Source organism: Pseudophryne corroboree, chromosome 1 (assembly GCF_028390025.1).
Source record: "Pseudophryne corroboree isolate aPseCor3 chromosome 1, aPseCor3.hap2, whole genome shotgun sequence".
Classification (NCBI taxonomy): Eukaryota; Metazoa; Chordata; class Amphibia; order Anura; family Myobatrachidae; genus Pseudophryne; species Pseudophryne corroboree.
In genome coordinates, this window is record NC_086444.1 from 871,966,950 (window position 1) to 871,981,827 (window position 14,878).

The 14,878-nt window shown below is 43.1% G+C and overlaps 1 protein-coding gene across 1 annotated transcript in view; it reads left to right on the forward strand.

The window, feature by feature from the left end:
- The window catches only part of LOC135050014 (low-density lipoprotein receptor-related protein 8-like), a 52,863-nt gene that overhangs the window by 31,718 nt on the left and 6,267 nt on the right, over positions 1 to 14,878 (forward strand). Inside the window, exons 7-10 of the mRNA XM_063956101.1 lie at positions 7,022 to 7,147; positions 10,251 to 10,460; positions 12,287 to 12,455; positions 12,971 to 13,139. Coding sequence (XP_063812171.1) covers positions 7,022 to 7,147; positions 10,251 to 10,460; positions 12,287 to 12,455; positions 12,971 to 13,139 — 674 coding nt within the window. The remainder of the gene's footprint in view (positions 1 to 7,021; positions 7,148 to 10,250; positions 10,461 to 12,286; positions 12,456 to 12,970; positions 13,140 to 14,878) is intronic.

Below are 14,878 nucleotides of genomic sequence, written 5' to 3' on the forward strand. Positions count from 1 at the left end.
ATTTCATTGGAACCCCTGCCTCTGCTGACATGAGGCAGTTTCTCCTCCCTCAGGGCTCCGCCTCTGTAGCTGATGATATTTCTACGCCCTTCACTCCATGCCTTTCACCTGGCTCGGATTCACCCTCTCGGGTTGGAGACCAAGAGATGTCCTCGAATATGGTGCCAGAGACAGCGGGTGTTTCTCAGTTCCTGCACCTACTCTGCTCCATGCCGACGAAGCAAGATTTTGAACGCCTGGAGAGTAGTCTCAGGGAAACCGTTCGCTCTGAGATTGCTACTGTTCGTTCCGAGGTGTCCACTATTGGATCTTGACTCGCTTCTCTGGAAGGCTTCACCTCTGACTCAGCTGCGGCCCACAATGCTCTCACTTAGTCATTAGGCAGGCGACTGATATTCACCAACTGCAAGAGCACCTTGATGACTTGGACTATCGTGGAATACGTAACAATCTAAGGATCAAGGGGGTCTCTGAGGACATCCCACCCCAGGGACTTATACATATTTTAATTTTTATTTTTTTTGACACGGACCTTCAGTGAGCTCCTGGATCAGGACCCTTCCACGATTGAGTTCGACGGGGCCCACCGAGCCCTAAGACCTAGAGGGGCTCCCTCTGTCCGGCCAAGCGACATTATTTGCTGCTTGCATTATTTCTCACAGAAAGAGGACATTCTTCGTAAGGTCCACAGTCTGGACATCATAGAGATGGACAATCGCCGCATTCAGATCTTTCAAGACCTATCCTGGTCGACCCTTCAAAAACGCAGAGCTCTGCAACTGCTCACCTCTGCACTCCATAAGGTGGGAATTAAGTATAGATGGGGTTTTCCATTCAGTCTGCAAGTCTCTCATATGGAAAGTTCCTCACACTTAAGGACTCAGTCGACATGCCCCCTTTTTGCCAAGCGCTTGGTATTCCGGAAGTCTCCCTTTCCGGATTGGAACCCCTGGTCCGCTCTGTCCCATCAGAACTTTCTCATCCCGACAATGATTGGCACCTTGATCAGCGTAATCCAAAACCGCCCAGGGAACAGCGAACCCTTTTCAACGCTGGTCACCAAGTGAAGTCCTCCCGATAGGAGTATGACTATTTGCCATTTCTCATATGAACTGTTCGTGACTTTTGTATTACCTTGAATAGTCTATCTTCATTAGGCGCACTTGGTCTTGAAGGGTCTGATTCACATTACTTGACCTTCTGTCCCCCACCTGTTGCGTATTTGATAAGTTACTTCATTTTATTACAGCTCTAGAAGTCTTGTTACTAGGGCTGGTGTCGTCGCCAACCCCCCAGTTACCCCCTCACTGCCCTAGTTTTTCTTGCTCTCCGTAGTGTTGCGCACGTCCGAGCTCCTGAGTGGTGGTTGTGTGCTGTTCTTGGGTTTTCTCTTTTGCAGGTTTAGGATTGTGTGTGTGTGTGCTACATTTTTTTTCTCCATCTTCTACACTGTTATCTACTATTTTTTTTTTCCTTCTCTCCCCCCTCCTGTGCGGTCCCTAGCTCTATCTGTGTTGATGCCCTCCTCAATGACTTTCCTCTTGCTCTCTACGTTTTAGACAATGGCGGTTGATCCCAAGACAATGGTCATTAAATGTGTTTCCCTCAATGCAAAGGGCCTAAATGTCCCTGAGAAATGCTCTAGAGTACTAAAGGACCTTTTTGCATTCAGGGCTGATGTGGCGTTTCTTCAGGAAACCCACTTCAAGGCCGGAGCTGCCCTTACTCTTAAGAACTGCAACTACCCGTTTTCTTTTTATAATAGCAGTTGGAGTTGCAATCCTGCTGTCCAAATGATTACCATTATCAGACATGACATCCATAGTCCTGGAGGTGGGCAGAACACTTAGTTAAATGTAAACTGATCAATTGTACACTGAATCGGATTGCCCCCCTGGTTGAGGGTATTCCGATTTTGGGTGGAGATCTAAATTGGTTTCTCCAGCTGGAGGTGGACATCTCTGGCATACCTGTCAGGTCATCACTAACTTCGCATCGCAAAGTCCATCACACGCTCCATAAGCACCAGTTGGTCAACACGTGGCGGCTCTAGCACTTGGGTGATAGAGACTATAAGTTTTTTTCCCAGCCACATGATATCTACTCCCGACTAGATTACTTTTTGCTGCCCCATAGGTTTTTGCATCATATTCAGGATACCGATATAGGCCTGATCACCTGGTCAGACCACGCTCCAATCTCCCTGATTTTGGAGACTTCCTGCCCTCATTTCAAACACTGTTCTTGGCGACTGAATTTGCAACTCTTAATGGCCTCAGGTTTGCTCCTCAATTAACTGAGGCAATCAAAGATTATTTTGAGATCAACGAGGGTCTGGACGTCTCCAGAGTCATGGTGTGGGAGGCGCACAAATGTGTCTTGTGCAGGCAACTCATTCAAATAGGTTCCTTAGGGAATAACTGGGGGAAAAAGCTGCCCTGCTTCAGCAGTTGAAGGATCTGGAGACTACGCATAAAACAGGTCCGTCCTCCCACCTCTTAACTGAGCTGAACGAGACGAGGTCAGCCCTTAACTCTTGCTTTTTGAGGATGTCAGAAAGGACTATAGGATATGCCGAAACAACAGTTTTTTTTTTTTTTTTTCTTCAATGGGGAAACTATTGGCAATTGTGGTCAACTATCATTAGGATATTTGACTTTAAGAAAGTATATTAGTCCGTGTGCCCACTACAGGGAATTTCGTTTTTCTTTTGGTCTTACATACTTACGTCATTCCTAGGAGCACCTCCCAATACGTAAAAGGTACATACCTATACTACTGAATATAAGGGAAAGGACATATACAGTATATGAGAATATAAAACTCAAAAGAAGGCGTCTGAGCGACTCTTAACTTACCTTATAAAGGGTACTATGTCTACAGAGAGCTACCCTATATATTCAAACAATAGCAGACGCGAAAGGCACTCGCCATACCCTTACCAGAGAGGTGTCCAACACATTTCACTCCTACTACACTAGTGTATAACCTCCAAGACCCCAAGTCCCCTGAGACCTTACTGGCTACTAAAGACCTGGTAGATAAATATCTTCGCGACTTGGGCCTTCCACAACTGTCTGCCAATGATAGTGCCTGGTTGGATTCCCCGTTTCCCTGCCAGAATTATAACAGGCCCTTAAAGACGCCTTCTGGGAAAGGGTCCAGGTCCAGACTGCTTCACAGTCTTGTATTATAAGCGGTTTAAAGACTCTTACCCAAAATGCTGTTGGCCTTCAATGAAATTTTTGGGGATTGTGTTTTCAACCCCCCAGCTTTGGAGATCTTTATTACAGTCATACCTAAGGAGGGAAGAGACCTGATGCAATGTGCCAGCTACCGCCCAATCTCACTCCTCAACACGGACATCAAACGGTTTGTCAAACTTATGGCAAACAGGTTGAAGTTGTTGCTCCCCATTATCATTGATTCGGATCAGATGGGATTTGTCCCTGGGAGAGAGGCATGAGACAGTGGGGTACATTTACTAAGCAGTGATAAGAACGGAGAAGTGAGCCAGTGGAGAAATTTCCCCATCAAACAATCAGCAGCTCTGTGTCATTTTAAAGTGTGCAAATTATAGATGTTACTTCAGCGCTGATTGGTTGATGGGGCCATTTCTCCACTGGCTCACTCTCCACTCTTATCACTGCTTAGTAAATGTACCCCTATACAACTAAAATTGACCTGATACACCTAGACTCCTTGGGCTGTGATCACACAGTGGTGCTGTCTACTGATGCCGAGAAGGCGTTTGATAGAATTAGCTGGGACTTCATGGAAGGGGTTTTGAGACACTTAGGAGTAGGTGTGGTTAGCCTTACCCACATTCTGGCTCTCTATTAATCCCCCACGGCAAGGATTTAAAATTAATGGGGCCTTATCTGCACCAGTTTTGATCAGAAACTGTACCAGACGGGATTGCCCTCTTGCCCATCATTTTTTTTCTATGCATGGAGGCTTTTGCTGGTTCTGGTAGACGCAATCCCAATATTTCCGGCCTTGTCGTGGATGGTAGGGAATACAAACTAGCGTTATTCGCAGACTGTCTGTTGGTTGTCCTTTCGAATCAGTTAGTCACAATCCCCAATCTCATGCACGAATTTAAGAATTTTGTCTCCCTGTCCAATTTTAAAATGTACTTTTCTAAGTCAGTGTCGGCAAATGTGTCTGCTCCTTCTCAATCCCTGGTGGGTCTTAAACAGTCCTTTCCATTCATTTGGCACCCCAATAGCTTTAAGTACATAGGAGATACAATACATACTGATCCTACATGCCATTTTGACAAAAACTTCAAACACCTACTCTCCACACTTCGCTCAGTTTAGGGACTGGGGAAACAGAAGGCTCTACTGTTTGGGGAGACTGTGTAATTAAGATGAATGTACTCCCTAGGGCAGGCATGTACAAACTGCGTCCCGCCAGCTGTTGATAAACTGCACATCCCAGCATGCCCTGACGCAGCTTTAGCATTTTCTGGCAGCAAAACTGTCAGGGCATGCTGGGATGTGTAGTTTCACAACAGCTGGAGGGCTGCAGTTTGGACATGCCCTATGGTCCTGTATCTTCTCCAGACACTACCAGTACACATCCCTAAGTCTAGTTTAGGGAGCTGCACAATGCGATCCGAGACACTGTGGGGTGGCAAGAGGCCACGCTTTCAACCTGCTATACTTTTTCGCTGTAAATTCATGGGAGGCCTTCAGTTGTCCCATTTTGCTTTATACCACAATGCTATTCTCAACAGGGTAATAGCATGGTCCTGCACGACTGACATTAAACAATGGGTGCTTATAGAAAATGCCACCGTAGCCTCACCAATACGCCATTGTCCTTGGCTTTCAAGACTCCCTGGTGCTCTTCATCCCACTGTTAGCCCTACCTTAACACGATGGAGCAGATTATGGGCACTTCCTTATGTGTCTTCAAAATATTCTCCCTTTTTACTCTACTATTTCATAATCCAGATTTTCCCCCGGTGGTTACCGGTCGGGGGTTTGAGGCATGGTCATTGAAAGATCTTGCGTGTCGGCCAGCTAAAGGAGAATGGGGAGATACTCCCTTTCCCTACTTTACAGATTAAATTAAGTCTTCCATCCTCTGAAATTTGGAGGTACAGTACCTTCAGTTGAAGCACTTTGTAGTGGGGAGCAAGGTTCGTCCTGACACCAGTAGACCCACGACTATATTTGAGAGTAGGTCTCGATTCATCCAGTCCAGCGCAGTGTCTTTTTGGGAAAAAAAAAAAAAAAATGCTTCAAACTCCTGATTTGAACAGAAGTTCCTGACCCTTCCTAAATAGACTGGTGAGTGGGGTAAGGACTTGAAGGTTGAGCTGACGGGGAGGACTGGACTCATTGTTGTCAGGCCACCTTTCTTAGCTCAAGTAGTTACTCTGTACTCGAGATGCACTTCACAGTTTTGACTCATTGGATAGATGCCCCCTGACGCTTGCCAAAATGTTCACTGGTGTACCAGACCTGTGCTGGCGCTGTAACACTGAAACGGGCTCCCCACTACATATCTGGTTGGATTGTCAATCGCTTCGCCCTTTTGGAACAATGCAATCTCTATTTCTAAACTGATTGTGGGACTTGAGGTTTCCTTTGATCCTGCTTTTTGGCTCCTTAATCTAGTTACCGGCCCTTTGATACTGTAGCATATAAAAAAAAATCCCTTTCCAAATTTCTCACTGCTAAGGCGGTGATCCCTGTTCGTTGGCATAATATTGCAACTCCCATGGTGAAAGTGGTTTACTAGGATAGACATGTGTATGTCAATGGAGGAATTACAGGCGACACCTTACAGCTACAGTACTTTGTTTCCCTGGCTAGACTTCAAGTCCTCAGACATACTTACTACATACGTAATGTGTACAAGTCTCACACACTGGGTTTTCCTCTGGTACTTACTGATTTGCCAATGTTATGAGGAGAATCTTCTCCGTTTAACTTGACAAATTGATATTCCGCACAACGCCCTCCTCTCCTACCTCCCTCTTGTCCTTATTTTCTGTTCTCTTCTCTTGTTTGTGGTTTTTGTTTTTTCCCATTTGGTTTAAACAATTTGTATCCGCTTTACTAATCAGGCAGGATTTGTAATGCATTCAACAGGTTGATTTATGGAGACCATTGTCTTGATTATTGGATACTAACGTATGTTTGATATATCCTTACTTGATATTTGCTGCTGTTTCTTAAGTGTACTGTGTCCTTTTGACATGCCTGCTCATATGTTTGTATGTGTCTGATGTTTTCTGTGTTAAAATCTAAAACATTTATTGGAAAAAAAAGACCTGTGGGGACGACTTTGGATTTGGGCATAAAAAGCCTACCAGTGCAATGCTGTGGCAGGGGCCGTCAGGGTCTTAACTGGCCAATTGGTAGGTGTAGCCATTATTGTAAATGATGTGTAGCATGTGTTGAATCGATATTGCAGGATTATATATGCACCCACCAGTGGATAACTCAAAGTATGAACAGCCCATTACAGAGCCAGTTGTGGTGGTTTATTGATAGCAGGTATAGCTATATTCACTGTTACACGTACACTGGGGATTCACCCAGGCCTGCAGGGTAAGTATGTCCATGCTGGGGAGTCCATTACAAGGTTCTAAAAAAAAGCAAGATCTCTTAAGGAGATACAAAACTAGATGTTTGTGAGAGGCCCATACGAAGATCTTTCATGTACTGCCAGAAGTTGGTAAATAAAAAATAAAAAAAGCCCCATGTAAGTTTTAACGGGTGAGGCGGGATTTAAAGCAGTTATACTCTGTTATTGGGATATTTACACCTGTATCTCTAGTTTTTGTTATACAGTCAAGCAGTATATAACATCATGACTATTGGGAATGTGTCCATATTAGAAGATGTGCTTAGAATGTTGCATATGTATATGAAAATTAAGACAAAAATGATAAACAATACAAATTCATATCCACGTGTGTATAGAAAGTCATTTAAATGATCTCTTGTATGGCACAAAGGTAAAGACTTTGTAATTGAATCAGTGCTGTTCTTTCCAGATATTGATGAGTGTTCAATGGATTATAGTCCCTGTCACCAGGTTTGCACCAATTTAAATGGGACCTTCAAATGTGATTGTATTAAAGGCTTTCACCTGAAAGGAAAAACAGCCTGTGAAGCTATAGGTAAGTGTAAGGGGTAATAGATGAAAATATATATAAAAGTATGTCTGATTAGTGTTTGAACACTTGCTGTTATTCAAGAAGCATTACCTCACCCCCATTGCCACCCACCTGTTTCCCATGTAATACTATTGAGAGGGTAGCACTCTGAGCACAGAGGCAGACAAGTTCCACAGTAGTGCTTCAATTTACAGGTTGAGTATCCCTTATTCAAAATTCCAAATCCCTGTTTTTCTTTTTTCTTTTTTTTTTCTTTTTAGGGCCCATACTGAGATAATGATAGACATAATATTTATAATGTATATCTCCTATATAATTGCCCAGATCTGTCACTCTGTGACTGTGTGGATGATGCTGGGTGTGGCTAGGAGCTCTCATTGGGTTAGCAGCAGGTCTATCACACCCAGCCCACAGCTGATTGGGCGAGAAACGCCCTTCCACACAGGTTACATCCAATGGGAGGTTCTACCCTTTGGCTGCTGTGTGTTCACAGAGCAGGATTAACAATGGGGCTGATGGACCTGCAGCTTCAGGTCCACACCCCGAAATAGGCCCACTGCATCTGCAGCAACATACCCTCCAACAATTGACACACAAAAATCGCTACAAATGCAAAAAGGGGGTGTGGCCACAGGTACAGTGGTGTGGCCACACCCCTTTTCCTATACTTTAAAATGGAAGATTGGAGAGCCATAAATCAGTACTGACCATAAAAAAAAGGTACTGTACCTGCCAAAAAGGTACAGTTGGAAGGTATGCCACTACACCTGTGCTGTAGACAGGGAAAACAAAAAATCCTTTTACTGCAGCATCCTATGGGGGTCATTCCGAGTTGATCGCACGTAGCAACTTTTTGATGCCCGTGCGATCAACTAGACGGCGCCTATGTGGGCTGGTTTTTTTGCATAGCAAGGCTGCAAACCCTTGTGCAGCTGAGCTATGCAAAAACATTTTGTGCAGTTTCTGAATAGCTCTGGATTTACATACCCGCTGGGATGTCTTCAGCCTGTCAGGTCCCGGAATTGACGTCAAACACCCGCCCTGCAAATGCCTGGACACTCCTGCGTTCGCCACACCACTCCCAGGAAACGGTCAGTTGACGCCCCGGAATGACTTCCTCCTGTCAATCTTCTTGCAATCACGTCAGCAATTGCTTTCTTCGTTCTTCTTGTCATTGCCCAGCGATGGCCGTTGCTGGACAACGACGCCCCTGCGCATTGCGGCAGCCGCGCATGCGTAGAACCGACCCGTTTGCACCGCTACGGAAAACAGCAGCGTGCAAATGGGTCGGAATGATGCCCTATGTCCTGCTGCCAGTCTGCCTGCCCCCTCTGGCATCAACAATCCCCACTCCCTAGCCTCAGCATAGGTGGAACAATAGCTGCACACCCGCCCCCACCCATGGCACCACCGCACTAGCCCCTCCCCCACCCGCGGCACCCCCCACAACCACCCCTCATCCATGTCTCCGCCGCACCTGCCACTCCCCAACCACAGCACCTACTAGGTGATTAATCAGGCCCTGTGTGCGCTGTTCACGCCGTTGCAAGGGGCTATGACCCCTTAACCATCGCAGGCCCTTTGTGCAATATTGAACCACTCAGACAATTATGATTGGCGGTAATACTCCATATAATGCGTGCAAGGGTTAAAGGGGCGTAGCCCCTAACAGTGTGAAGAGCGCCCTTAGGGCGTGATGAATCAACTAGTAAATATATATTATGTATGTGATTATATAGGTCATTATCTCAGTAGGGGACCCAAAAATTGGGTATTTTGGATAAGGAATACTCAACCTGTATTATGTGCAGTTTTGAGGTGCTGATGAAAATAATCATTGGACTTCTGTGGAACTTGTCTCTCGGTTTTACTTGTGCCCTACCTACATAATGTTCATGTGTTTTCACATGCGTTTTTAGAATTTCACTAACAAATTGAATCGCCTCCTTAAAACAAGTTCTACGCTGTTTTTGATGCTTATGTAGTGTGATACCTGCATGTAAGATTTCTGCTTTGTATTTAAGATATTTGCAGATGTTCATATTGCAACTTTGCAAAATCGCAAAGTGAAAGACAGAACTATAAAACCTTATCATGGTGGTGATTATTATCTAATGAGAGAATTTGGTACTTTCAGAAGTTAAATGCATCTGTTTATACACTAGGCTGCCATTTTGTGGGCGGGTCCATATTTCATGTGTTTTTGTATTTTTTTTTTTTTTTTGCATATACTTATCTATAATGTGCTGGAAGAATAGAAACTTATTTTTTATTTTATTTTTTTGCCCCAGGGCAGCACTGCATTTGCGTGGGCATCAATGAAAGTAATACATTGGTTCTCTTGCATTGCCTATCTGCATTAAAATAATGGTAGATTACAGTGTACAACAATGCCCATTTGCTTGTACGTTTGAACATTTTCCTATCATGTAGTGAAATCTGTTGCATTTATCCCTATGGGTCAAAAAACAGCATACTGCGCTGCAGAGTTGACTATACGGTATATAGTAAAGGAAATGCCTTAAATTACTTTGCAAGCTCTGCTCTATGAAGATGGGTGATTTGTGACCATGGGGGAAATTACCCTGGCTAAATTTCTCCAGCTGTGGAAAGCTATCCAAAGGTAAGGAGTTTAAGAAGTCAGAATGCTTGTTTGGAAGTTTAGTGTGGTGGGGCAACATCGTCTCTAGAAGCACTCTAAAACTGTTGGTGCTATCTAGGTGACACCAGATCCTCTTGACTTCGAGGATGTATACTGTACATTGTGCATCTACTATAGAATTGTCTTTGTGCAAAGGATACATTTATAACTGTAGCTTGGTGAAAAATGCTTGTGTTCTGTTCTATTTAATGTAACAGAGGTTCTCAAACTCGATCCTCCAAGGCACCACAGCAGTCCAGGTTTTAATTGTATCCATGCTCTGCCACGGGTGACTTAATGAGTACCTCAGTCAATTTGATTTAACAATCTGTGCTGAGCCATAGATATATCTAAAACCTGGACCATTGGGGTGCCTTGAGGACCACCTTTGAGAACATCTGTAATTATAATATATGCCTATCATGTTATGTACATTCTGGAAGTAAAATGTCTATTTCTCTTTAGGTAATGCTACAGTAATTTTGCTGGCAAAAAAGGATGAAATTGGCATAATGGATGCTAGAACTGGTGACTATCAATATCTTTTCTCTGTCCATGGACAACCCTCTGCTGTTGCTTATTACTTGGCTAGGGAGTCATACTTTTGGATTGATGAGAAGAAAACACTGCAGTCTTTTGTAATTGGCGGAAAACAGTCTTTCTCCCTATATCCAGGTACATATTTGACTCCTTTTAGGGGTGTGTTTTTTTTGGGTTTTTTTTTGCTATGTTGTGTTTAAGTTAAACTAGTAATTAATTGGCACCATATACATTGTTATATACAAAGCATATTCCCCTGTTTGTAATGATGGTTATACTAAAGTATAGTGGGTTTTGTACATATCAACACTAGCGGAGTTATCCTCTTTAGATTTGCTTGGCCACTGGTTCACCTGAACCAGATTGTAATGGCAGCATCACAAACTGTATCCAAAGACTTTGCCATTTAATTTGGCCTGACATTGCGGCACAAAAAAACGCCAACAGATAGGGGTCAGATCTCATAAGGCTGGGTTATATAGCTGGTTATATGACTGAAGCTGAATGTGTGTAGATATAATCAGTTTACCAAAATGGGATGCAGTTAGCATCCCCAATGCTAGGATGCTAACTGTCATGTGACCGACACCACTCTGAATCCCGGCAATCACACCCAAAACCGGATGTGGGGATTCCAGTGGTCATGTGTACTCAGAATGCCTGCGCCAGAACACCAACCGCCGACATCCCCAAGGAAAGTATTGGGGCCACTCTTAGTGGGGTTTAGGGTTGGGCACTAGAGAAGGGGGTTAGCCTTAGCCGCCACCCCAGGTGAGTTAGGGTTGGGTGAGAGGATTAAAATGACTACCCCATCCTCTGTTTTTGATGTTACTGCCATCAACCAGATCACTGGGATCCCGTATCACACACCCACACAAACTTTGGCCCACTACTAGCAAGTATTTTGTAGTTTGTGTTCTACGTGGCAGTTTTCCACAGTCCCAGTTAAGAAAATATTCTACAACTGGATTGTCATGTTTCTGGTCAGCTGAAGCTTGTTGGATTTTCCAACTTTGCTGGATATAAATAGATGCCTTTCAAGAGTACAGACTTTGGAGGAAACTGCACTCTGACGGGAGGAGAAAATTTGAAAAGACTGTATTTGGTAATACTCTGGCAAGTATTAATGTCACTGGTTAATGATATGGCAGTGTTTGGTTTAGAGGCTACAAATATATTTGCAAAATCTATTGGCCTTATAAATGTAACCCTCAGGGATGGTTTATGAGCCATAAAGATAATTAAATGGTTAAAAGTATGGAAGTATTTAAGGTTAGCTTCTGGGAGCCAAAAAGTCTTTAATGGAAGGACATATTTGCAGTCTCCGCCTTGGAAAGTCCTATTGTAGCACATCTCGCTACCCTCAGGCATTCTGTTAACTTTGTGGGGTGGTTCAAACTTAAGTGTGGTGGTAATAATCTTGGCAAACTAGGAGTCTAATGTGTGGGTTATTGGGCACAACTATCAATGACCTCAACTAGGACATAAGTTGCTACCTTTCTGTTTTGTAGACCTACAATTTGTTTGTTCTCTGCAGAATCTGAATCTTTTAATAACATTAAGCTTTGTGATTCAGTTCATCCTATTTGATGTACTGTAGATGCAAAAATGAGATTTCATTTGCATTCTATTTCATACTAGGAGATATCGGTGAAGCATTTGAGGGTGTGCAATTAACTGTTTAGGCTTGCATACTTATTTTGTTTTGTACACATCACATTCTTTCAGTGTTAATTAGTCCTTTGACAAATAAGTTTGCTCTTGATCTTGAACCCTGTGTTGCCACTTTGCTTACTGTCGACATACAATACATGGACTTGGTCGAATCAAAGTACACCCCCCCCCCCCCCCCCCCCCAAAACAATCATTGGTCCTACAAAAGTTGTTTCAGTAGTTGTATAATCTGTCTAAATAATGCTTCTGAATTTCTTTTCCCCTTTCTTTTTTTTTTCTCTCTGCAGAGGTTGTGAATGTTAATAGTTTATCCATAGACTGGTTTACAGGCCTGCTATATTGGGCAAGCAGTGTGGAGAAGTCTATATCTGTCGGGTTGACAAATGGGCGCGGGTATTTTCTCATTCTTGAAAAGGATATTGTACCTGATCAGCTTATTGTGTTTCCCAGCAAAAGGTAAGAGGTACAGCAATAGATGCTTTGTGACATACTAAAATTTTGGGGGAATATAAAGGATTTAGTTACATGTTCTGGTTGATTGCCATGCAGATATTCTGTTAGTCTTCTGGGAAATAGTTTTTAGTTTCTGAACACTCAAAGCACCATGTAACAGGCATCTATGCTTTTTAAGTGTCGTTTATGCTTTTTTAAATGAATTTATTGCTTTTCATGCTGTTTTAGTGTACCCATTTTCTTTAGGATAGTCCCAATAGCACACTGCATTAGCCATGAAAGCTGTGAATATGCCAGTATATATGAGCACAGGCTTTTTTGAGATCCCCTTTTCACCCTGAGTTGTGACTCTCTAAACGTTAGTTTCTCTGAAAGACCACGTGCAAGCATCCATTCTTCAAGGCATTAAGTAGAAGTCCTGCACCAGAGCACATTGTACACTCTATAATTGTTGTGAAAATGCTTACAAAATCCTAATTATTAGGTAAACAGACTGCACTGCATTTTGTCACCCATAGATACATGTACTGGGTAAACTATGGCAAAAAAGGAAATACTACATTACAGATGGCTGGCATGGATGGATCTGATAGACATGCGATTGCCTTTATACCCATGGAACAGCCAATGGGTCTCACTCTTGATCACATTACCTCCCGCCTGTACTGGATCAGCGAATACAAAGAGGTAGAAATAACTTGTACCAGAATGTCTTTGTGGAGTTACGCATGTCTGATATGGGTTAGATAATAGACATAAGAGTGAGCCATTGGGAGGAGTTCAATTCCTGGCGAAGAGGGCACATTGCAGTTGCTGCAGCAATTAAACCGCAACGGCAGCTTGTACCGGTATCCGTTCACATGGTCGACCATGTTATGGTCGAGCACTATTGGTCGACATTGACATGGTCGACATGGACGCATGGTCGACACATGAAAGTTCGACACATTAAAAGGTCGACATGAGTTTCTAACTTTTTTTCTTTTTCTTTTGGGGAACTTTTCCATACTTTACGATCCACGTGGACTACGATTGGAACGGTAATCTGTGCTGAGCGAAGCGGTAGCGGAGCGAAGGCACCATGCCCGAAGCATGGCGAGCCATGCGAGGGGACGCGGTGCACTAATTGGGGTTCCCAGTCACTTTACGCAAAAACGACACCAAAAAAAGTTAAACTCATGTCGACCTTTTCATGTGTCGGCCTTTCATGTGTCAACCATGTGTCCATGTCGACCAATAGTGGTCGACCTAATGACTGTCGACCATAGCATGGTCGACCATTCATACCGGAACCCTTGTACCGCACCTCTGTTTGCCTAAAAATGCTTGCTATCCTATGGGGTTTCGAACACTTAAGTGAGATCTGGCCACCATGCGAATTTGGCCAGGCAAGGTACTCGCTGGTAATTGAATTCCCCCATAATATAGTTTTGAGTTATTGCTAGCTTTTTTTATTTTTATTTTTTTACCTATATCATTTTCATTGATCATACTGCACATTATGGGGAAAATGTATGGAAAAGTGGTGAAGTTAGCCAATGGAAAAGTTGCTCATGGCTGCTACCTATCATTTTATAGAATGCCCTTGATAAGCTGATTGGTTGCCATAAACAACTTTTACACTGCTTCATACACTTCCCAGTGTGTGCTAAATATAAAGACGCCTATAAACCAAAGTTTATCAGGAAGTGCTGTCTAGTTATAAAATTAGTTTACTTAATCAGATATTAATTAAAATTTATACAAATATATGGCCATATAAAGACCATTTTAGAACATATAGATATAAAAATTTGTTAAAGCAATCAGGGTACATAGTAACCAATGAATTTTTATTTTAGTTTTTAGTTTTCTTCAGAAAACACTGTTCAGTGTCAATTAATGTTAGTAGTGTTACAACTAGCAATGGTTCTCCTTCCAAAAAGGGCCAAGCTCAGAGGTCTTCCAGGCAGTGATCCCCGAAAGAACAAAAGAGGATAGGAGCTACTCCTATCCTCTGGACTGGAGAACAAACACAAGACCGTTAAACACAACTCTCCCAAACTCTGGACAGCTTTTGGGCAATGAGGGAACATTGAATACGTACACAGCCAATACACTACAGAAAAGTTAGACCAAACAAATGAAGACAGTCACTGGCATAGGGAATGCTGAGGGTATGCAGATGAGATGGATAACTAAGGAGACACACGACAGTATAGCAAAAATACTAGGAGTGCTATAAGCAGAAATAAAAACAAAGACCGATAATGCAACTGACACAGTAGGATGCTGATTATTATGTACCGACACAGGAATACTGAGTTTGATACTTGTAATTATATAACTGGGTTGGATGCTGATGACCATTCAACTGACACAGAACTGAATACGGGAATACTAGAGAGGACAGGAACAGAATAACCAGACAGATTTCCACGACTAGA